A 23,234-nucleotide genomic window follows, 5' to 3' on the forward strand; every position below is an offset into this window, starting at 1 on the left:
TAAGGTAAATTAAAAATTAGGGTAAAAAAATATAATTAAACATCAATATACCATATATATTCTATACTCAGACGATCTAAAACGAAAGATGAAAAATTAAAAGTCCAGAGTCCTTCGCGCCTAACACACAATGTTTAATACATTTACAAAGTACATCAAAAAGTATTTTCAAAAAAAAAAAACAGAAAACTAACAATCCAGAGACCGTCGTACTCCATTTGAGATCTGAAATCAACGGATAACGTTTTCCACCATTCAGCGGTGGACGGTTTCGCGAAATCAGGAAATGCTACCACTGCACGGTACAGCTTAAAAAACGGCTAGTGTTATAAATAAATGACTATATTTGTTTTTAGAGTTAAAAAACAAACTACTATCCGTTTTTGACAACAATAGATGATAAAAGTTATTTAATTACTCTAAAATAATTTATGTGTTTTATAAGTTTAATATTATCGTTAAGGGATTCTTTGTCATAATATTAAAAAATCTAACAAAAACTTAAAGATTAAGTAGATTGAGACTCTTAGGATGTTTTATAGATATCAAAATTTCTTTAAAGTTATATTGAAGAGACTTTTACAAAACTTTGTAAGACAATTTTTTTTGAGATATACCAGTTTATTATGCGTTTATTTACAACATCATTAACTAAATATAAAAATTCAGTATTATCTAAGCATATATATATATTTTTGAATGACGAATCAGTATAAAAAACTTTCACAACTCACCCTCACTTGTTCGTTGAAATCAAGGGAGTCATCCACCTCAACATCCGGGTAATCTGGCCAAACTTTCCCGAATGCAAAATCATCTCCATCTATAACAATATTTAAATATATGATTATACCAATCTATATTTATATGATATATACAAAAATTATCCCAACCATTGTCCTTGATGAAAACGTCTTGATCAACACCTGTTGTGAATGGTGGGTAGGGGTCCGTTTCGTTGACACTTATTGCTGGATCCAAGATGATTATGTACCTATAGGTAAAACGATTTCTTTTTATAATTTAGTTTTTATTGTTATGATTTTTTTTACTATTTTAATTACTTTGTATTATTTGTACATATTTCCAACTTTTCAATTAATATAATTAGACTCAAAAGCATAAAACTCTTGAACAAGGTTCAGGTCAAAATAGGTTTAAGTATTTTAGTGTACTTTACGCATAATAACGAGATTAAAATATCACTTTTTAACATTTTTATTCATAATTGTTTCTACAAAGGTTAAACTCACCTCATATTGTGATAAGTTTTAAGTTCTTGTACGTACTCAGTCAGTCCGTCATAATTGATTGGATCAATAGTGAAATCGAGCTGTCTGTTCATGTAATCAATGTCTGAGTATTGGGTTTCCTGAAATTTTATGTCGTTGATAATGAATGATAACTGAAAGCTTATTAAAGACTAAATATACTTACATTTAGTACGCGAATTGCATTATATTTTTATAGTGTACGAATGTGGTTTTGTACAAGCAAAAGATCTACGAATTAATTATTTTAAACTACTTCAACATGTTGTACAAAGTCAGTAAATTTTAAAAGTAGTACTACATCAAATAAAGTGAACTATTTTAAATAATAATTTTTCTCTGGTAGCATTTGCGTAAATACAACAGAAGTATAGTAGAACTTTTGTTGTAAATTATGTAGCAACATTTAAAAACTTATATATGGTTTGCATTATTAGCCTGCATTATTTCTTAAATAAAGTTCATTAATAAAAGTTTGCATCAACAGATATGTCAATTAAAAATTTTAAAAATAATTAAGCGTAAATGAGCAACAACTATTAAGTATGAAACTTCAAATTAAACTTTTGTTGCTCTCTCATGAACTAAGTGAGCAGAAAAAATATTAAAACTATCAAGATAAATACCACATTAGAAATTACTCACGTAAGGCATGTCAGTAGCCAACATGCGGTCCACCACAGTCTTCAAATTGTCCAAGCTGTTGTAACCGTAGCGACACAGCTGGAAGCCCAAAGCCCACAACGGGGGCATGTAGGGCCTCCCTACCAGCTGCGTGTACTGGCCCGTGACGGATTCGGGGTCGGGCCCCATGAAAATTTCAAAGTTGAAGATGCCTCCTGTGGTTCGGTAGGTCAGCGCCGGTTTCGGTTGCAACTCGATCTCTAAATAAATAGAAAAAGTTAAAGCACACGTGTAAAAAAATTAAATGATTTTATGACTTTAATTTCGATCTCTTTATAGAATTTTTAATACTTATAAAGTATGCTTAAAACTAGGTGATATGTACTATATAATATGGTGCGGTACGTCAGCGCAACTCGGTTGCAACTCGATCTCTGAATGTAAGAAAAACGTTAAGTATATATAAAAGTGTATTAAATTGTTTTAACGTTTATAGGTTTTTGTTCTAGGTAGTTTTAGGTCAGTAACTTTTTTGTTGCAATTCGATCTCTGAACGGATTAAAAAAATCTCTTTTATATGTGTAATTATCAAAAAAAAATTATTTAAACTTTTGAACCGGGTTGCGATTCGATCTCTGATAAATAACATTAAAGTAAATTTGTATACAAATTACTAAAAAACATCAATGGTTTATTTATGTTTTTAAACAGGGTTGCAACTCAGTGTCTGTTTAAGTTATAGTTGTAAACTTTGCTTCAAAATATGTTTCAAAGTTAATTTAACGTTCTGCATACACATAGTTATACACTATTTAAAGTTTTCAGCTGTTTGTAAAGCAAATACGAGGCAATAATATCGAATGACTCGACACTCTAGATAAAAATTTTTGCTTGTAAACTTAAATTTCTTTTTAATTACATGACTGACAGAATTTAGACATTAGACCTTTTGTGCTATTTGTTTATTTAAAATATGTTAAGTATAAGAGAGTACTTTTATACAGGTATAATTAGCAATTTATTTACAAACCTTGTGCATTACTGTTAAGGAACAATATTCCGTGAGCTTTTCCACTTTCCTCCATTGTCATGTGAAATGGGTGGACACCGTACAAATTGACATCGTCCTTGAAAAATGAATTATTTAGTTTCAGATAAAAACGTAGATAATCTAAAGGTACAGATTAAGATTGGTCTTCGTATGGAAAAATTAAAACTGTCATGCTTATTTTAATAAATGTGTATATTTTAACACAAAATTTAACTTTTACCAGTTTTATCCAAAAGGTTAATTTAATACTGTAATTAAAAAATGTGCATTATTTGCAAAAATTTAACCAAAAAAAACATTTTTTAACCCACCCCAACACCCTGATCCCTGGCAAACATTCCAAACTTCTTCCAGTTGAGGTCGTGGTTGAAGTTTTTGTGCTGCTGCTCGCCGAATCCGTACACGTAAGATGAAGGTAGTGACGTAGTTACTTGTAGGAACTTGTCGGCGAATACCATCACTCCGATACTAGTGTCGAAACTGTTTTTTTTTTTTGTTTTTATTATGTACTTAAATGTTGTATACGTTTGATGTAGCTAGTGACGTAGTCAATTAAAAAATATTGTTTAAAAATTCTAAAAATTATGTTTGAGTATTATCGTTTTAACAAATTTAAGTTATATAATCCTTTATTCTATAAATCGACATACTTATATTGAAACTTGTTTTTTTTTGTTTGTTATTAGTTTAATATTCAATTGTCAAGACATTAGTAGCGATGCTTTTGAAACCAATTGATGTAAGAAACTGCAATTTATGATTTTTATAAATAAGATGAAAGAAGTTTCAGAACTGTAAAGTAAAATAACTCACATCTAAAAACTGAACTAAAAACGTAATTTACAAAGCTATAAGTTACAAAAACTTTGAGATGCTATAGCTAGTTGACATTTTCAACAATAAGTTCATGTCAGAAAACTTAATACAACAGTACAGATAGGATGAAAAAATCTTGATAAAATATTGAACGTTGCATGAAACAATTGATGATTTTAAATTTATAACTAAACGTAAAGTGAATACAAAGAATATAAGATGCGAAGTTTAAACATAATCCTATTCTACATTTATAATGATAATGTTTTCAAATTTCTTTTAGATTAAGTTAAATTTTCCTTACTTTTAGTTTGTTGCTAACTTAACGTGTAAAGCAAATAAAAGTTATTTCAACCAAAGTTTTTAAAAGTTTTCTAAATGTGATTATTTTTCATTACACCTAGTCGTGAAGTATAATAAGTTTTTAAGATAAAAAATTAATTTTAGTACATGTAGTCGTAAAAGTTCTTGATTTTATAATAGAGTCGAACAAATTTTAAAGTTTAAACATATGTTCACTAGTTTTAAGTACATGGAAATCCTTTGTCTTCAAGAATTACAAAAATAAAACTTTTATTTGATGGCGTCTTAATATTTAAAAACAATCTCAGAAAACACTTGAAAATATTTATCAATCGACTAAGTAAATAAAAATTTAAGATTGCGGCTTTATAATCGTCAATTTGAGCTTTGTAAATATTGTTTTTAAGTTTTTGCACTGTTGTTGTTTGTTGAAAATCAATATTTTTTATTCTTCTTTTGTTTTGATATTGTATTACAAAAGCTTCAAAGAGAGCTACTTTGTTTTTAAACTTTTAGTTTACATTTTTTAATTTAAGTTTTTAAATACTTGCTCTGTTATTGTTTGATGAAAATAAATATTTTTCATACTAATTTTTTTTAAGGTTATACATAATATATTATATAATTATATGTAGTATGTTTAGTGATCAAGTATAAATAAATATTTTGATTATACTGTGCAATTGGATTAAATTAAAGTATTCAAACAATTATTCATTCATTTTAAGCTCATGGAAATTCTTTTTCTTCTGGAGTTGCAATCACGCAAAAATAAAACTTTTATTTGATGGCGTCTTAATATTTAAAAACAATCTCAGCAAACACTTGAAAATATTTATCAAGCGACTAAGTAAACAAAAATTTAAGATTGCGGCTTTATAATCGTCAATTTGAGTTTTGTAAATATTGTGTTTAAAATATTTGCTTTGTTTTTGTTTAAAGAAAATAAATATTTTTCATACTAATTTTGTTTTAAGTTTATATAACAAAAGCTTTTGAACAAGGCTATTTTGTTTTTTAGATTTTTAGTAAACATTTACTTAAGTTTGAAAATTTTTTCTTGTTAATGTTTGGTGAAAATAAATATTATTTATATTACTTTTGTTTTAAAGTTGTATTGCAAAAGCTTCAAAGCAAAACTATTTTGTTTTCATATTTTTGTTTATGTAATCGTTGCTCCAAAATTTAGTGTGTAAAATTATGACTGTATTTAGGTTATAAACTCGCATTGTTTATAATAAGCTTAGTACATTTAAAAGTTTTTGTAATATGTGAGAAAAGTTTCAATTTGTTAAGTTATAAAAATAAATAAATTAACCAATATTTCCAACGTTATTGAAATAAGCCTAATAAGTACTAAAAAAATAACCCACAATAAGCATCTAATATTTTTTTTTGTTACTTTATTTAAGGTATATAAATAATAAATAAAATGTAAACTAAACTAAATGTAAATACTTATATTGCTTTCTATATTTTTCATTAACTTGTGTTTAACAAAATAAAGTAAGCTCAACTAAAATAAATAGATTTTGTAACATAATAACATTACTTATTAAACTTTTTTATTTAAAAATTCTTACATAAGAAATCCTAAAAATATTATAAGCACAACTTTAAAGCTCTCTAATAAAAACATACATATCTTATCAAAATAAGTTGGAAACTTTTAAATTTGAGTTTTAGTTATTTGTTGAGCATATACATATAATAATAAACTATTTTTTGGTTATTTTTTCAACTATCTTTTAACATATAATAAACTCACACAACAGTGTTGCCTTCCTTCCTTGTCACTTTGATACCGAATTTACCACCGTTGTCAACAAACTCGTAATCGTACAAACAATCCTCAGGGTTCAGTCCAGATTGTGGGGAATCCTGGAACGTTTCTATTGGTACCTCGTACCTGTCAACGTCTACTGGGTAGATCTGTAAGTTAAATAAAGCATAAGTTTTGCATTTGACTAGATATAAATAACACAAAATTTCTATGTTTTTCACGGATGCAATTTAAATTTTTATGATCGGCTTTGTGTTAATATCCGATGTTTAAAATAATTACAATGAAAAAAATTGAATAGTATAAATACGATTAATAGATATATTTTTTATAATTAATGATTAAACAAAAAAAAATAATATAGAAATTTATAATCCGCCTTAAACAACACGGTATAAGGTTTTTTTTAAGTTTAACATGTACTTATTATTTATAAAATTTCAAAGTATAAAAAATAATTATATGTGAAAATTTCAGAAAGTTATAAAATAAAGCTTAATTCAATACATGTTTAAACATGATTAGAATTACAAGGTTATACATTCTTACATAACTTAGATGAGTTACGTAAGTACAAAGTTATGTTTTCATTATCTGGTTTACTGTAAGCTCACAGTAAACCTTAAGTAAACATTACGTTAGGTTGACAAATTTTTGTAAAACTTTCGTGTCTTACAAAAACCATTGTTTTGAAATTAAAAACAAATGTAAAATTTGTAAGTTGTATTTAAGGTTACAGAGTTCAATTAAAAGAAATTAAGATGTTTTTCCTTAATATTGTAAAGAAAAATGTTTCTTACTTCTTTAAAATTTAATAATGCGGGTTAAGCGTTAAAAACGTTTTAATATCCATTTTGTTTTGTTTAATTTAAATGTAAATACATTATATAATAAGTGTTGGTAACTAACAGATTTTAGAAAGATATAATTCTGTGTTTAAATAAACTTTTTGGCTTGTTGTTTATCTATGTGAAAAAATTAAAATAAGTCGTTAAAAAAAACACAAAACAAACAGTTGTTAAAGTTATTGCTTTACAATATTTAAAAAAAAAATTTATTTAATGGCCTTGGAATTATAATACCGAGGAAATAAAAAACTTTGAAAACAACATAAGAAAATATTTAAAGTCTAACTTTTATTAATAATTATTTCAAAGAAAAAAAAAAACTTTAATTTATTTGTACTTTTTTTCATAAAACTCATTTAAATTTCATACTTTTAATCTAAAAACTCTGGGATTTTCGGTATAAGATAATTTTTTTTTTCTAATTTTTTAAAATTTAAAAAGTTGTACTAGTTTTTTTTCATATATTTACACTTACTTAAATTCAAAGTCTCTGCAGATTCATTAATTTAAGCGATCAAACTACCAAAATTTTCATAATAAAAACAAGTTTACTTGTTCAGTTTATTTCAATTACTGGAACTTATGGATTTTAATCAAAGCGATTTAATCTTTAATTTTTACTCTTTTTTATTTGAAGTCCGTGCGCAGTCATCCTAACCTACATCTACGTCCACTAATACACATTGTAAGTATGTCACAATATTATTTTATACACTAATAAGTGTTTTATATAAACCCACTTTTATCTGAAGCCTCTGCGCGGTCATCCTAACAACGTCCACGTTCAGCATGGAGAAGGGAACTCCGTACCAGGGAGTGGAATCCGCCCTCCTTAAACTTTCAGGTATCTTCAGAACGACCCTCTCGCCACCCAGGATCGGTGTTGCCGTCCCCTGAACCTCGTACGAGGGTTCGCTCGTGGAGTAGTAGCAGCTCGGAGAGTCGTTCGTTGTTGCTTTCCACGTGCATCTATAATAGTTAGTCATTTTGGTTTGTTTATTCCATTAACAAAGATTTTTTCGGTAAACTTTAAAAAAGATATTGTTTTATTAGTTTAACTTAATAAAGTTTATAGAACATGACTAAATAAAAACAATTTATAGTTGTAATATTTCTTTAATATTTTATTGTATATCCACTATTCATATTTCAAGAATATTAACTTGTTAACAAATATAAATGAACTCATTTTATAGATTAATAATATACTATTTCACTAAATAAAAAATTTCTAATAGCTACGTTCGAAAAAATTTTCACTATAATATTAAAATCTTAAGTAAAAGTATAATTTTTTCTGAACTGACCCTCTCGTATCACATTCCTCCTCAGTTGGAGTCTTGTCAGGTATACAGTTTTGTCTGTCGCTCTCAGCAACCGGAGGATCGACCGGTGGCTCCGTGGGTTTCTCAGTAGTAGTTGTGGGCTCCGTGGGTTCCTTGGTTGTTGTCGTGGGAACGTCCGGTACTGGCGTCGGCAGCTCATTCGTTTCATTGTTTGGTGCTGAGAGAAAAAATTCAATTTTATATGTTATTATGTATTGGTTTTATTTATTTTACATTGATAAACTTTAAGGACTTGGGTTTGTACCTCAGAAAAGCTTATACTATAAACTTGCTTATAACTTTGTGTACGATTTTACAAACAGATTAAAACATTAATGAAAAAAGCAAACTATGAATTCAAAACATTGCATGCAGTTATAGCTAAAAAAAAGACCAATAATTACCGATGACTTTGTAGTACACAGGTAACATCACTGCCATGGTTACTATGCCAACCAGTGCCAGGCAACCAGCTACCCATACAAATTTCTTGTCGGGTTTCCCCCCTGATTTGTTGCGACTCGAGTTTGAACTTGTGCTATCAGAACCAATATCGTCTAACTGTAAAATTGTTTTTTTTACAATACTTCTAATAATTTAATATAAGTTATATAAAAAAAGTGTTAATAAATAAAGCTCAAAAAAGTAAAGTTTTATATACAAAATAATTGAAATATTTAACTTTTAATGGTTATGGTAACTTTACTTATTTTTTGTTATATAAATACATTTCCTATAAAGTTTAAACTTTTTAAAATTAGTCAAACAAAGTAGCTTAAAATACTTTAATAACTATAGTATAGTTAATATATAAAGTATACTTTGGTTTGTTTTGATAAAATAAAAAGTACTAAGTATTAAAAAGTTAACTTAAATTTTTTATAACAAACTACAAAACGTAACGACATAAATAAATATATTAATAATAATATAACATTGTTATATAACCTAAAATTAGAATATTGATAATAAAAGTATAAAAGTATTTATAATTTACCGAAATGGCATCAAAAGCGTCATTTTGAGGCATCTTGTTTGACTTTAAGTATTCTTTTCGGTTTGAATTTAAAAATAAATAAATAAAAATGTGCAATATCCTGAAAATATATTTTAAATTACTTATAAATAATAAGTATTTTGACAATGCAGTATAAAATGTTTAACACTAAAAAACATGAACAAAATTTGTTTTTTACTGTAATTAACATCAAATTTATTTTATTATGTTTAAGTACAAACTTTAGGCATATATTAAAATTCATATGTTGGTAAGCAGAGATATATAGATATAAATAAACTTGATAGAAATTAACAAACTAATTATTATTTCAACTTATACTTAGGCTTAAAACAAAACTTACAACAGCAGAATATTTCTAGAAAATCAATTAAATATACAAACATTTATTAAAGACTAATTAACAAACTGTACTAATTTAAAACTTAAAAGTATTTTTTTAAACTAGTAAAAAAAAATTGAACCAAGTAGAAAACGAACTTAAGACCAACGAAAAAAGCATTACTAATTCTAATTAAATAAAAACTTGTGTAAACGCTTGTATACTAACTTATCGTTCATTTAAACACTAACACTACACTAGCACAGTAAATCACTGTTATGTTTGATGATCAAATAAGTTAATTATTAAATTCGCACGGAGTTTATTGTTTACTTTGTAAAACCTTGATTTTCGCGTTGTAAAATGATAAATTAAAATTTAAAGATGAGTGTTACATAATAACTCTGTTACTAAATATATATTTTTTCAATTTTATAACTTTTCATAGTTAAAGAAATAAATTTTTTATAACGCAATTATAACTTTTACAGTTTGTAGTTACTAGGACAATGCTCAAGTTACATTTATTTCGTTACTATAATTAAAACAAGTTTTTAAATTCTTTTTTTTATTCAGTAAGTTTATTAAGCGCAATATTATTACATAATTTAAAACTTACCCAAATATCTTAAAACATTAAAAGAGCTTTATTCAAACTTATTTTTATTTTTAAAGAGCGATATTGCCAGTTTTGAAAAACCCTGATCTAAATAGTAATGGAATAAAAATACAACTCAATTTATATTGATTTACATGTTTGTTTACATATAATCTATAGATAATTAGTAAGTAGCACTTACTGAAAAGTAAACACTACATTTCCAAAATTAGGTTTACTGCTTAAATAGGTATGAAGAAATAAATGTCAAGCTATATAAACTTTAATTTTGTAATGATTCAAATTAAAGTATACTAATGATTAAGCAAAAAGTAAAAATTTTATTTTAAAGCACGTCAAATCTTATCTTTTGTTTACTAATCAACTTTTAACTTTAACTACACTTTGGTTTACTAAAAAAGACTTTTTTCATTGCATTTTAGTTGTTTTTTAATATTGTTCCCTAAAAATAAACATAAATGCATTAAAATTTGCTAAATAAATGAAATATATACAATGATTTCACTATTTAAAAACACTACTATCTCGAAAAAAAGTAAAACTGTAACTAATTTAGAATTTTTAAATTTGATAAAAAATGTTGTAAGCATCATTGTTGAAGTAAGTAAAATATTCAAAAGGTATCTCAAAGGTTTGGTGATTAAATAAAAACTGGATGACTATAACTTAAATATAGTGTCAAAAAAATTCCCATCAACAAGTTTAACCAAGCTCGCTTAAAAAAAATTGAGTGAAACAAAGTTAAATTAACTTTACTGTACAAAATTAATTGTAAAATTCCTGATACAAAAGATAATTGAACTATATGAAAAATAGAAAGATTGACAACCGCCAAAGCTGATTGAGAAAATTTATTATTTGAAATGAACTACCTTGTTCTATTTGTATTCATTGCTTTTTATTTACGGTATTTAGTTTTTTTGATTTATTAGATTTAATTTATTATTATTAATATTATAATATCTCATTTTTCTATATTTATTTATAAAATTTAATTACAAACTAAACGATGAATGATTTTTAACAAAAGCTAATCAGATTCTCTAAAGGTTAAGTATAACTATTTGATTAAGCGTATTTAATTATAAGTGTTTTGCATTTTACTACTGTCCTAGTTTTTGCACATCAATCTGTTTAGTTGCCATTTGTAACTTCAGAAGCTCCTTTACAGCTAAAAAATTGCTCATTTAGAGAAAGTTTAGTTGAATAAAAATCAGTTATAGTTATACGAAGAAAAAACATATTATAATTAGTTATACAAACTTGCACAAAACGCTTGCACTTTCTTGTATTGGCCAGTTAGTTAAAATTATAAGTAAAAACAAAACAAGATAATACTAATAAAAATAAACTATTAATCTGAGGTTAAAGCTAATTTATTAATATTGAAGTTAATCTTAACTTAAAAAAAGAACTATTAGGTATGTGCCAAAAGACTCTAAATTAATAAACATGTGTTAAACATGCGTTTTTACAGTTCAATTACTTTAACATAATTGTTCCACTTCAGATTAGAAAACTTTACTTAAAATAAAGTAAAATGCTTTTTGCTACTAGTTCTTATTTCTATTAGTTTTATACACGATCACATTGTCTTTACAATACATTTCATTGCGTTTCGTCATTACATACAAATATTAACGTAAACATGTTTACTTCTAATCTTATCTCATGACTTTCAGCAATTAAATGTACAAAAGCATTTAAACTTTTGTTGTTTAGATAATCTTAGCATTAAAAAGGTTATTTAAGCTATTAAACAAACGTTTCTTACTCATCCAAAAGCTTAGTAGTTTTCTGTAAAGTTAGTGCTGTTAATCAAAAAATGATAATATGGTATATAAGATTTATTTTGAATAAATTTAAAATTTTTGCCTACTAACTTCACAAATGTTCTGGTATTATTTCGGGTATCAAATTTAAAATCGTAAAACCTACTTATCTCATACTTTTAAATATCATAAATAAGTTCATCTCAAAGTCACATCAAAAAATCACAAACGCTTGCGTTCACGACAAAAATTATTTTAATTTATAGTCATTTAATTACATACTTCTCATTTGGTGAAAAAACTTTTCAAATTTTGAAAGTTTTTGTGTGCGACTTTAAAACTTTTCTGCGGCGAGATAGTTTGACTTCAACGATTAGAACTCGTTTTAATTTTTTCAAATTCCCGCGGGTTTTATGTTATAAGAGTTGGTCATTATTGTTGGTCGAAGCAGTTTTTAAACTCAATCCATTCAGTTATATTTTTCTGTTTTTACTTTATTTCTACTAAAGTTAGCGATTATATTTATTTATATATTTTTTCTTCCTTTAACCACCCTTAATTACTTTGTCATTAAGCATATTTTACTTTTTTTTTTGTGTGTTAGTTTATTGATTTTAGTTCTTTGGTAATACCTACTCATTAATGTTTACTCGTAATATTAGTTGCATTAAAGGTGATCATATTATGATTAAAAATTGAATTTGTTGTGAACAAGTGTATATTTTCAAAAAAAATTTATACGATTATTGTACAGCTTTGTTTTACGATTATTGTTTGTGAGATATTATAAATTCTAAAACCAAATCTTTGAAACCATATTGTTGGTTGAAAAGGTATTTAATAGACAGTGAGAAATTATTTAAGATTGTGTAAGTTTATCTTTAAAGTATAGCTATTTTGATATCGTAAATGTTTAGAAATAAAGCTATAATTTACGAGTAAATTAAAATACTTGGCATTTTTTTACAACTTTAATTAAAAATAACTTAAACTTTTTCTTAAAAGGCACTAAATAAAGTATGTAAACACTTTTTTAGAACCACAAACATAAGTTATTTAAAACACTAATCCTAGTCTGAAAATAACACTATTATTATTATTATTATGCATTAATCAAAAACTTTAAAGTCGTCGTTAGCAAACTTTTAATTCCTTTAAAAACCATAATCTTAGAAACTATACAAGAAGTATCTATCAAAAATTAAGTTTTGATAATAGTGTGGGTAAGAGTTTAATGATTTTTTTTTAAACAGTACAAGTCATTTAATTAAATTTTTTTTTTTTTTTTTTTTAAATCATATACTTTATATACTTTTAATATACATTTTATTATTAAATTTTAATATACAATTTAATATAAAATTTTAATATAAAATTAATCTGTAATGCAAAACAATCATTTTAAAGTTTGTTTTAAGTACAGTCTGTTATTTTATTTGGTTGACAACAATTAACTCAGTTTGTAACAAACTTGATTTTCAAATCAATATATCTTCAAACAACTCTCTCAAGTTTCCTTATACGTCACATGTCAAGTTTCTCAAGCTGTGACGTAACAAACAGTACTAACAAGTTCTTGTCTCAAAATTAAATATAAAATGATGGCATACGAATGTAAATTCACCCATTGTGTGTGATAAACTGATCAAATTTTTAAAGTCGTCTCGTGCGACTACATTTATACTGATTTTAAAGGTTTAACTACAGTTATCTTTCCTTTGATTCGGCTCTTCTTAGTAGGTATTGCCTGTTGAGTATGTACAAGCTTTTTGCCTGTGCTTTAAGTGCGTAGTTAAGAGTACATATTGCTGTACTTAAAAGTTTTGATTAGTTAAATATTTTTTTTTTACAAAAAAATTAACTTTGCTGCTAACGGCAAATATTTTTAGGCTAAACTTTTATATTTAGTTTATTGATTTACGTTTTAAAAAGATTAGCATTGTTTAACAGCTATTTTTATTCTTACACTTTCATTAACTTTTACATATTAATTTTGCTTCACATTTTGATAGAATATATGCTGTTTAACCGTTTTAGAGGTCTTCAAAAAAGTTTAAGGTTTTTCAATAGCATAATTGTTGTACTTACAGTTTGATAAACAGATATTATAATGTAATCAAAATTTTTAAAGCTTTTCTATCTAAAAACGTGTGTTTACACTTTTTTTATTGAAAAGCGTATAGTACAACCACCTTACTTATAATTACGCACTTTGAAACACGCCCAAAAAGTACAACTCAACGTGCAATACAAGGTGTGCTTACTCAAAAGGAAGGTTGCAGTTAGGATGAGATAAAATTTAATTTTAGCCGTTCGAAACGACTTTTAAAATTAGTACTTTCTGCTGTTTTGCAACTAGCTATAATGCTTATCTTTAATAAAGCCATCACTTTATATATCAATCGTATTGTGGAACGAGCGTTAGTGAGATTGTTTGTAAAGTCACCAAGTGAGAAGCTTGTAATGTGACGTAAAGTAAGTTGAAAGAGTCGTTTTACGGTTCATTGATTTGAGAACCAATATTGTTACAAACTGTACTGATTATTGGTAATCAAATGTTACAAGCATGATAAATAAAGTTAATACTTTGAGTTACAAACTAGTAAGGAAATGAATTTTTTTTTTGAAAACAGTTAATTTTAAACGTTTTTACTCTCTAATAAAAAATGATCTTTTATTTTTTTAATTTTAGTACAAAAATATCTAAAAATTTTAGTTTTATATATACCTTTGCTATATTCTAAACTTTATTATTATATTGTTTACTGTGCACATCGGACTCAGGCATCAAAAACTAAAATGTTTCTATACGACAATAAAATAAATAAGATAAAATAAACTTATATTCAGCAATTTAAAATAAAATAAAAAAACAGAAACAAACATCAAAAACAATTTAAATTATAAAGAACTTAATATTAAGTTGAAAGTTATCTGTTTAAAATAAAAGGCGATAATTCAGTACCTCAAAAAAAGTAAATACTTATTAAAATAAAAGTACAACTAAATGGATGATGTTCCACAAGCATTTTTTATAAGAGAAGACACTATTGAACAAAACTTATAAAAGTAAATTGATAGTCTATTGGAGAAGACGAATGAAAACAAAAGTAATAAATATAACAGATGAAAATGTAAAAGAGTCAGCAGCAGACATGTTAAAAAGCTCTGCTTTGTTTACTCGAGCGTGAAATTACTAACTTAAAACAAACCAAAGTTTATACGCTTTATTGCTGAATTACCATAGTAACTATTAGCATTTTACCAACTCTGGTCAGCAGTAATCTAGATGAAATAAAATTTGTAGTTTTGTAATATACTTTTTTTGTTTTTGAAGGAAGTAACTAAACTTTATTGATGTTAAAATTTACTGTTAGTTAAATTTATTTAGTAAATCTTAACGCAAGTACTTCACTTTTCAATACCATATCCTCAGGTAGTTTGTTCCATATTGTCTTTGCTACGTGAAATGAAAACCTTGCTACTGACTGCTGTTGAAATTATGTATATGTTTATTCATTATGTTATTTCCTCTTAAATGATATATTATGAGTAAAACCTATTGAGAAAATCATATATTTGCCATCAATAACTTTAAAATTTTTATAAATCTAATTCCTATCTTCTATGTTATAGAGATTTCAATTCAAATTTAATTAATCAAACATTTTATGTTGTATTGGTTTTGTTACAAAAATTACATAAAAAAGGGTAAAATATCTTTGTGAAGACTTAATTTTATTGATGTTATTATTTAAATAAGAGGACCTAATTTGGGTATTGTTGTTATTATTAACTATCGACTTTCTTTAAGCGGTAAATTATTTTCAGGCGAACCTTGATTTATCACTTTACACTTAATAAAATTGTTTTAAAATATGTAACTATTAAAATTGCAAGCATTTTTATTTGACACTAAAACTAACCTAAGATCTTTTGAAGATCTTATTGTGTTAAGCCGTTTTGGGATTCTATAAAATAGTTTAAGTTTATCAGAACAGAATCTATATTTCAGTATTTAAAAAGCGAGAGTTAATTATTTTAAAGTAAATTTTATTTTCAACCTAACAACCAATACTTATTAGGGTGATTATAAAATTGGTTGTCTTTGAGTTTTAAGCTTTAAATTTTTTCAGTTGGCAAATATTACACAAACACTTTATGCAAAATTTTAGAACATTAAAAAAACCCAACATAAGCCTTTTTTTGATTTTAAAAACAATCCCAATGTAAGTTGTATGAGACCCAAAAATTCGACTTTGCAATTTTTCATTGAATAACATTTTACATGAATTTTATTTTACAATGATCTCATAAACACATTGTGCATAATTTAAAACATAAAAAAAATAATTCTATTCGCACTTCTTGGTTTTCTAAAAAAAATTGAAAGTTCAAGAAAACTTACTATAAATTATAAAAATTGTATGAAAATAAAATATTTTGCAAAAAAAATTCTTAAAGTTGTCTTAAATTGTGAACAATGTGTTTCTGTGATACTTAGTTACATGTTAAAAAATTTTTGCTTAGAACTCCAATGTCGTCATGTATGACTATAAAGTAAATACTCATATAACAACCTGAATTCTTCATTTCGGTTTTAGGACAAATCCAACGATACATTCATGAGAATTTAAGTATACTTAATATTTTAAACGGGGCAAGCTCCTTTTTTCCCTTTAAAAATTAATGAATAACTGCTGAATAACAAGAAAAGTATAACTGCTTGAAAAGTAAATGTATGATAAATGATAAAAAAATTAAAAAAAAATTTCAGTCCTACTCAGTGGCTGAAGTACAAGTTTTCTACATAGCTTACTATATGTTTTTTAAACTTTATGTTGAACAAAAAGACTTTTATAGTGTTCAATGCAAAACTCTACGAGTATACTTAAACTTACTTTTATATTGCACATCAATTTTGTCAGTACAATTATATTAAAGGTCGCACCATATTACAAATTACCACAACTTATATTTTTGTATACTAACTTTGGGGTCATTTGTTAATATATGACTTAAAACAGAAAAAAAAGTATACTAAATTTTTAATAGTATGATTTTTATAATAAACAAATAATTAAAAATAAATTTATAAAAGCGAAAATTAACAATTACTAGTAAAAGCTGTGTTTTTGTTTATGATATTTTTAGCAACACATTTGTAATGAATACTTGCATTATTCATTGTTTAAAGTTGAGCTCAGAGAATATTTTGATTTAAATACGCTTGAATGAACGAGCCAATGAGAATCATATGAGGAAATGTTTTAAACTAAATACTGATGCAACAAAACATAAGAACATGACAGGCAGTCTATATGTAAGCAGTTAGTCAGTTTTGGTGTGCAGCTGGAAGCAATAACTGATCTTGAATTATTTTGTGAATGCTGATTGTAAGTATTGTTTTGTTTTAAAAGTGAATATTTCAACTTGTGTTTAAAAGCTTAAATATTTAAGCCAGGTTTATAGGTTTATAATTTATTAAATCTTTTACAGTATCTTGTTAACTAAACGTTTTGTTTAATTTTTAGTTTATTGTTTTAAGTCTTTTGAAATAGATTAAATAGCTTCCAGTTTTTAAAGTGTTTATCATATTGATTTATACTTTCAATATTTTGTTTGTATTGTTTTGTGGTTCTTTATACAATAGATTCATCACTCTAAACTGTTTTGTTTGATTATATAAAGTAGTCTTAAATAGAATTTAGTATTTATTAGATAGTAATTAAATAAAGTAGGATTTAATTATGATGGGCAGTACTAATAAGTTAAGTGTACCACAATCCAATGCTACACATTAAAAGAAAAAGTGAATTTGAACAAATAAAATTGTACTATAAAATTGTTCTTATTAGTAATTAAAAAATTACTATTAAAAGTCATAGTATACTATAACTACGAACTATCACAACTTGAAGTTTATAATGCTATTCATACATATTTTGATCCTTATCCGGCCAGATCTTAGCAAGGATCTGAATAATTTTTCAAAATTAAATTCAGCAGAACTAAATCGTGGATTCTGCACATCTCAAAAGGTAAAAGTATTGTGTGAAGTTTTATTATTAGTTAGCAGATAAATGCATTACTTACGCATAAGCAACATTGTTTTTACATAATCAATGAACTATATACTTCTAGTAATCCTGATTATTTTTAAATTTAAAACCTTATAAGCTTCGCGATTATTCGCTTTAATTTCGATGTTGTCCTAACAAATGAAAAGTCAAAAATTAAAAGTTATTATCTGAATTTTTTTATGCCCTCATCAACAAAGTTGAGATGTTTCGCACCATCAAAAACAACAACAATAACAGCATCCAGTCAACCAACGGACGGTCTCGTCTTTATCAGGACTCATCAGGTAGTAATTCTCGCAAGATCTCAAGAGTGGTTTGTAATCGTATAGCGTATAAGTATAAGACATTTTTCTGCAACAAATAATGAAATATTTATTTTAACCATCATCAACATTAATTACGTCATCAATTACGTCATCAATTGCTTTGCGTATCAAGTATAATAATAATAATAATCAACAATAAATTACGAATTTCAGCACACGACCAACAAATGATTGTTGTTATTGGTCGTGTGGTGAAGTTAATTACTTACTTTACTGTTACAAAATATTGAACTTATCTTTCAAAGTCTGAATGACAATAGCCATATTTGACATATTACACGAAGAAACCATCAGCTGTTTGTTGAATAAAAAAATGAATACATACATTTTAATACTATAAATGAACATAGTAGTGTTTATTCACTACCTTGTTTACAACGTTAAATCAAACGACTACTAATATTATACTTAGGTATTTTATTCACTCAATAACTTTTTTGTTTTCGAAAAAAAACTATCTGGCAGGAATTATGTTTCGTACTTTTCACTGACACTGTTATTTCTTCTAGCAAGTGTCATATAACCATGTTAGTATGATATTTTTGATTCCGCTTCCAAAATTAGCACTTTATAGCTAATACAATTTTTAATTATCAACCTTGTTGCAATAACAAATTAGCATATGTTCTCAAAGGATTTTCACTATTCTACTAAAACTCATTTTATTGCTGTTCACTTGTTTAGTGTACAAAATACTGATTGTGCTCACCTTGGTAAAAATATCCTACTGCTGGTTTTCAGGGTTACTGCAGTTTATTCTAATACCCTGGAACACCTGCAGGATTAAAAACAGCTGCTAGACTTTTCGCTTCTAAAAAACCCCCATCTGCGTTTGCAAATTAAATATTACTGTATAGTACTGAAAACTAATCGTAATTCTTTTTTAACTTTTTGATGCTGTCCAGAAACAAGACTACTGATACAGTTTTTTACCTTTTCTTAGCCCGATTAATAAACTATTAAAAAAATCATCGCATAAAGCATCTTTCGCTATGTGATCGTATTCACTTGTATGTTAATACTCTTTTTATGGTATATATTATTATTCCCCTTTTAACATTAGCACGCACCATTCAGATTTTGAGAACTTTTAACTAGACCTCGGCATAAAAAAAAGCTTAAACCAGCATTTTCTTAAAAGATTGTCATTGTTCTATTAAAGCCCATTTTATAGCTTACTATTTGTTCAGTAGCCATAAGTAGTACTATGCTTGCTGAGTCCGAAAAAATCATCACAGATAAATTTTGTTATTTCTTTGAACTATAATAGAAATAAGAAATATTTCGTTCTTTATCTAATTAACGTAAATTAAAAACAATAAAGCGCAAAAACTTACAAAGAGCTAGATAATTCAACATTATAAATAAGTAATATAACGATATAATAATTTTAATGGGCAAACATATTCAGTTAAAAACTAACTTAAGTAGACAAACGCAATAAAGAAATATCTTATCTTTCAAGTTTTTATGTATCATAAAATCTCTTAGTTTGTGACGTCACTAGCAAAAAACACAACTTTAAGCTTTCACTGTAAAAAATAAAAAGAAAAACTGCTTTGCACATATATGTAGCTTGTCTTCACACTTGCTTGATTGTAAATTTTAAAAGTCGTTACTGACGACTCAAAATTACTTAAACATTTTTGTCATGTTGCATCTACCTTCAGAGTTAAACGCTTCATGATTAAATTGGATTAATTATTACTGTAAAACTATAAATCGCAATTATTGTTTATTTTGAGTATAAAATTTGCGTTAAGTTTTAATAGAGCGTTTGGATTTTTGTGCTTTATAAACGGTCGTATTGTACTTTAAACTTCCTGAAAAAAAAAGTTTAAGTAATCATTAATGGACTGAATTAGCAAAAATCAAAATAAGAAAGTAAACTTTAGACGTACATCATCGTCTTGGTAACAAAATTATTAAAAGTCATCAAATTAACACTTTATATTTTTGCACTTATTTCTACAACTTTTTGTCTTGTTTCCATATAGTTTAGTTAGCTATGAGAGGTACTACGGCTACTTATTCACTTAGTGGAACGCTTTTTTATGAAAACTACGAAGAATAAGGTTAAAATCTATAAACCTGTTTCACCTTTTTGTCAATTGAATGATTAATTACTCATGTTTGGAAATCCTTGTCCGATATTTTATTTTAAACTTTTCAATCACTCGTTTATTATTTTCTAACACATTTTTCATCTAACATCTATATAACTATTTTCATCTAAAAAAATTAACAGTACTAACTGATTTTTTTTTCCTTTTTAAAACTCTTAAGTTAGAAATAAATGAACCGATATGACAAAACTTTAAGCCCTCTAATAGTTTTTTAAAATCTTAGAATTAATAAAAATAGTTACAGTTTTCCCTGCGTTAGTCTCCATCTGGTTTCGAGTTGTGTCTTTTTCCCTAGTGTTGTTGCCTTAGTGACGATATGCTGCATGGAGAACAATCTTTTTGGGTTTGGTGGAATTATTTCAAAGGTTTGATTATACACTTAATTTGTATTAACTGTTATCTAAATTCCTAGTTTAATTAATTTAATCAGTTTTTAAGAGTTAAGTGAGTGCACTACAATAGGTGCAATTTAAAACTACAATTATAAAACAAAAACTAGTAGTTCTTGATTGAAATATCCTTTTGAACTCTGCTCGGCAACGTGTTGAGCTTCGAATTTTTAGATTTCTTTAGTAGCGGTATTAAAAAAACTTACTTTCTGAGGATAACTTTTTCTTACTTTACTTCGAACGAAAATTATCAAATTAAAACGAAAGGAACAAATCAGCGAATTGAATCAGCCTCAGCAAATATCGTGTAGCGACCGATGGTTTTTACAAAGAATGCATTTTAAAAAGCAACCGCCTATTTATACGCATTAGAAATAAATTAACAATGTTAGTGTGGGGAATAGGGGTTTTAAAAGCGTTATGTTTATTTTTTGGCGTTAAAGATATTATTTCTAAAAATCATATGCCATCGGCAAAACAGTAAATAATAAATGCTACAGTTTTCATAAATACAACAAACAGTAGTAAATGTGAAGTAAAATATTATATTTGAAAATTATAAAATTTATAAGTTAAACGAAGCGATGTTTTATAGTTTACGTTTTAAAATTTAGAGTTAAAAGCAACATTAAAACTGAAAACAAAATATATAAGAGTTAATTTTGTAAATTACGTCAAATAGTTGCAAATGTTAGTTTAATATGTTTTATGGCGCATTTATTCAGTTTTTGTTGAAATATTTTCCCGTGACGTTGCGTGGTATTTTAAAAATAGGATAAAGAAAAGTTATTGATTTTTAAAAAATATCGTCTAGATGAAAATAATTTTTACTTTTAGACAATCGAAACATTTTTATGAATATCAAAATTACTTTTGTTCCTTTATGTAAAAGTAAAATATTACATAAATTTCCTATAAGTAAGTAAAGTGCACATAACATAAAACTTAATGATTTTTTTTCCAATTGACAAAAATAAAAAAACCTACATCCTTAAAATTTTAGTCTATATATCTTACTTAAATTATTCAAAATTTGTAATCTGAGAAGTATATACTTAAATAGGAAATAAGTATTCTAGCAAAAATCGAAGCATTCTAAGTGTAAAAAAATATTTAAAACAAGAGGCATTTTTAAGTTCTTTAAGTAAAAAACAATTTATTTCATCTGTATAAAAAATATATTTATGATGTTTGATACTCATTACAATTTTATACTTTAAAGCTAAACGATTCATGATGTCTAATACTCAATTAAATGCTTACAGTCCTAAAGCTGTTTTATATTCAAACAAATTAGCAATTTAAACTAGTTTATTGTTAAATTTAGTGCTTACAGTTTAAACGAATAAAACTTGAATTATTTCAAAAAAATAAGTTATTATATTTATAATTTATTGTCGCTTAACGTTTTCTAGTGTAATTATAATAAAAATATAAGTTTTTTTACATGCTGATAATTTTTGGACAATAAATGATTCCTAAAATTAAATAATTAACAACATTATTACACTTTTGTTTTGATTACAATAGATTTTCATCATGAATTCTTAAAGTCAGTTTGCTAACATAACAAACATTTTTTTTAAGTTTTTTTTTTTTTGTAGAATAAAAAATTAATTTATTTTTTTAACAAAACAAAACTAAGATTTAAAATGTTTTAATTATACTTCTAAAACTTTTAGTTTAATTATACTATTATAAATTTTATTTTATATATATATATATATATATTAAAAGTGAAAGTTACGAGGCTACACTTTTTTTATGGCATCCAGTCTACTGTAGTTGGTTAATAATTAAATATTAATACTTTAGTTATAGGTAAGTAGTTTGGTCAACTAAAATTAAATGATAATTAAACTTGGACTTTGTTTTGATGTAAGTTTTAGCAAAGTTATTATTGGTGTAGCTGGTATATCTGCTACAATTTGTGTATTTCAGTATTTCACTTCAAACAACAATAAATTAAATGGATCACTTAAGCATGGTTTTGGACGAAATAGAAACAAATTCAAAGAAGGACAAAAAGTTGTCACATCTAACTTCTGAAAAACGCACAGTTGAACCCAGTGTGTGTAAAAACAGGTCAGATAAAGATTAATTCAAAAACAATAAAGTTGAAAATTATTTACAAACATTTTCTTACAAAAATGAAATTGATGCCACTACAATTGTAAGTGAAGAAGTAATAAAAAAAGCATCAGTTTGTAAAAGTGAACCAAACTCAAAATTTGAAAATTCAATCTCAAAAATCGATTCGAACTGTGATAATTCTACCTCGAAAATCAACTCAAACTGTGAAAAGTCAATCTCAAAAATCAAATCAAATTGTGAAAATTCTACCTCGAAAATCGACTCAAACTATGAAAAGTCAATCTCAAAAGTTGAGTCAAACTGTTAAAAGTCAATCTCAAAAATCAAATCAAACTTTGAAAATTTTATCTCGAAAATCGACTCAAACTATGAAAAATCAATCTCAAAAGTTGACTCAAACTGTAAAAATTCAATCTCAAAAGTTGACTCAAACTGTAAAAAGTCTATCTCAAAAATCGGTTAAA

The 23,234-nt window shown here is 25.9% G+C and overlaps 1 protein-coding gene across 1 annotated transcript in view; it reads right to left on the minus strand.

The window, feature by feature from the left end:
• The window catches only part of LOC145833632 (sucrase-isomaltase, intestinal-like), a 36,320-nt gene extending 27,269 nt beyond the window's left edge, over nucleotides 1-9,051 (minus strand). Inside the window, exons 1-12 of the mRNA XM_082940779.1 lie at nucleotides 9,019-9,051; nucleotides 8,426-8,582; nucleotides 8,004-8,199; nucleotides 7,437-7,665; nucleotides 5,834-5,997; nucleotides 3,258-3,426; nucleotides 2,926-3,022; nucleotides 1,917-2,155; nucleotides 1,254-1,372; nucleotides 894-994; nucleotides 735-823; nucleotides 195-308 (exon numbers count right to left, since the gene is read on the minus strand). Of these exons, the coding sequence (XP_082796905.1) occupies nucleotides 195-308; nucleotides 735-823; nucleotides 894-994; nucleotides 1,254-1,372; nucleotides 1,917-2,155; nucleotides 2,926-3,022; nucleotides 3,258-3,426; nucleotides 5,834-5,997; nucleotides 7,437-7,665; nucleotides 8,004-8,199; nucleotides 8,426-8,582; nucleotides 9,019-9,051 (1,707 nt within the window). The remainder of the gene's footprint in view (nucleotides 1-194; nucleotides 309-734; nucleotides 824-893; nucleotides 995-1,253; nucleotides 1,373-1,916; nucleotides 2,156-2,925; nucleotides 3,023-3,257; nucleotides 3,427-5,833; nucleotides 5,998-7,436; nucleotides 7,666-8,003; nucleotides 8,200-8,425; nucleotides 8,583-9,018) is intronic.
• Nucleotides 9,052-23,234: the final 14,183 nt, after the last annotated feature.

Source organism: Thalia democratica, chromosome 4 (assembly GCF_965202585.1).
Source record: "Thalia democratica chromosome 4, ktThaDemo2.hap1.1, whole genome shotgun sequence".
NCBI lineage: Eukaryota > Metazoa > Chordata > Thaliacea > Salpida > Salpidae > Thalia > Thalia democratica.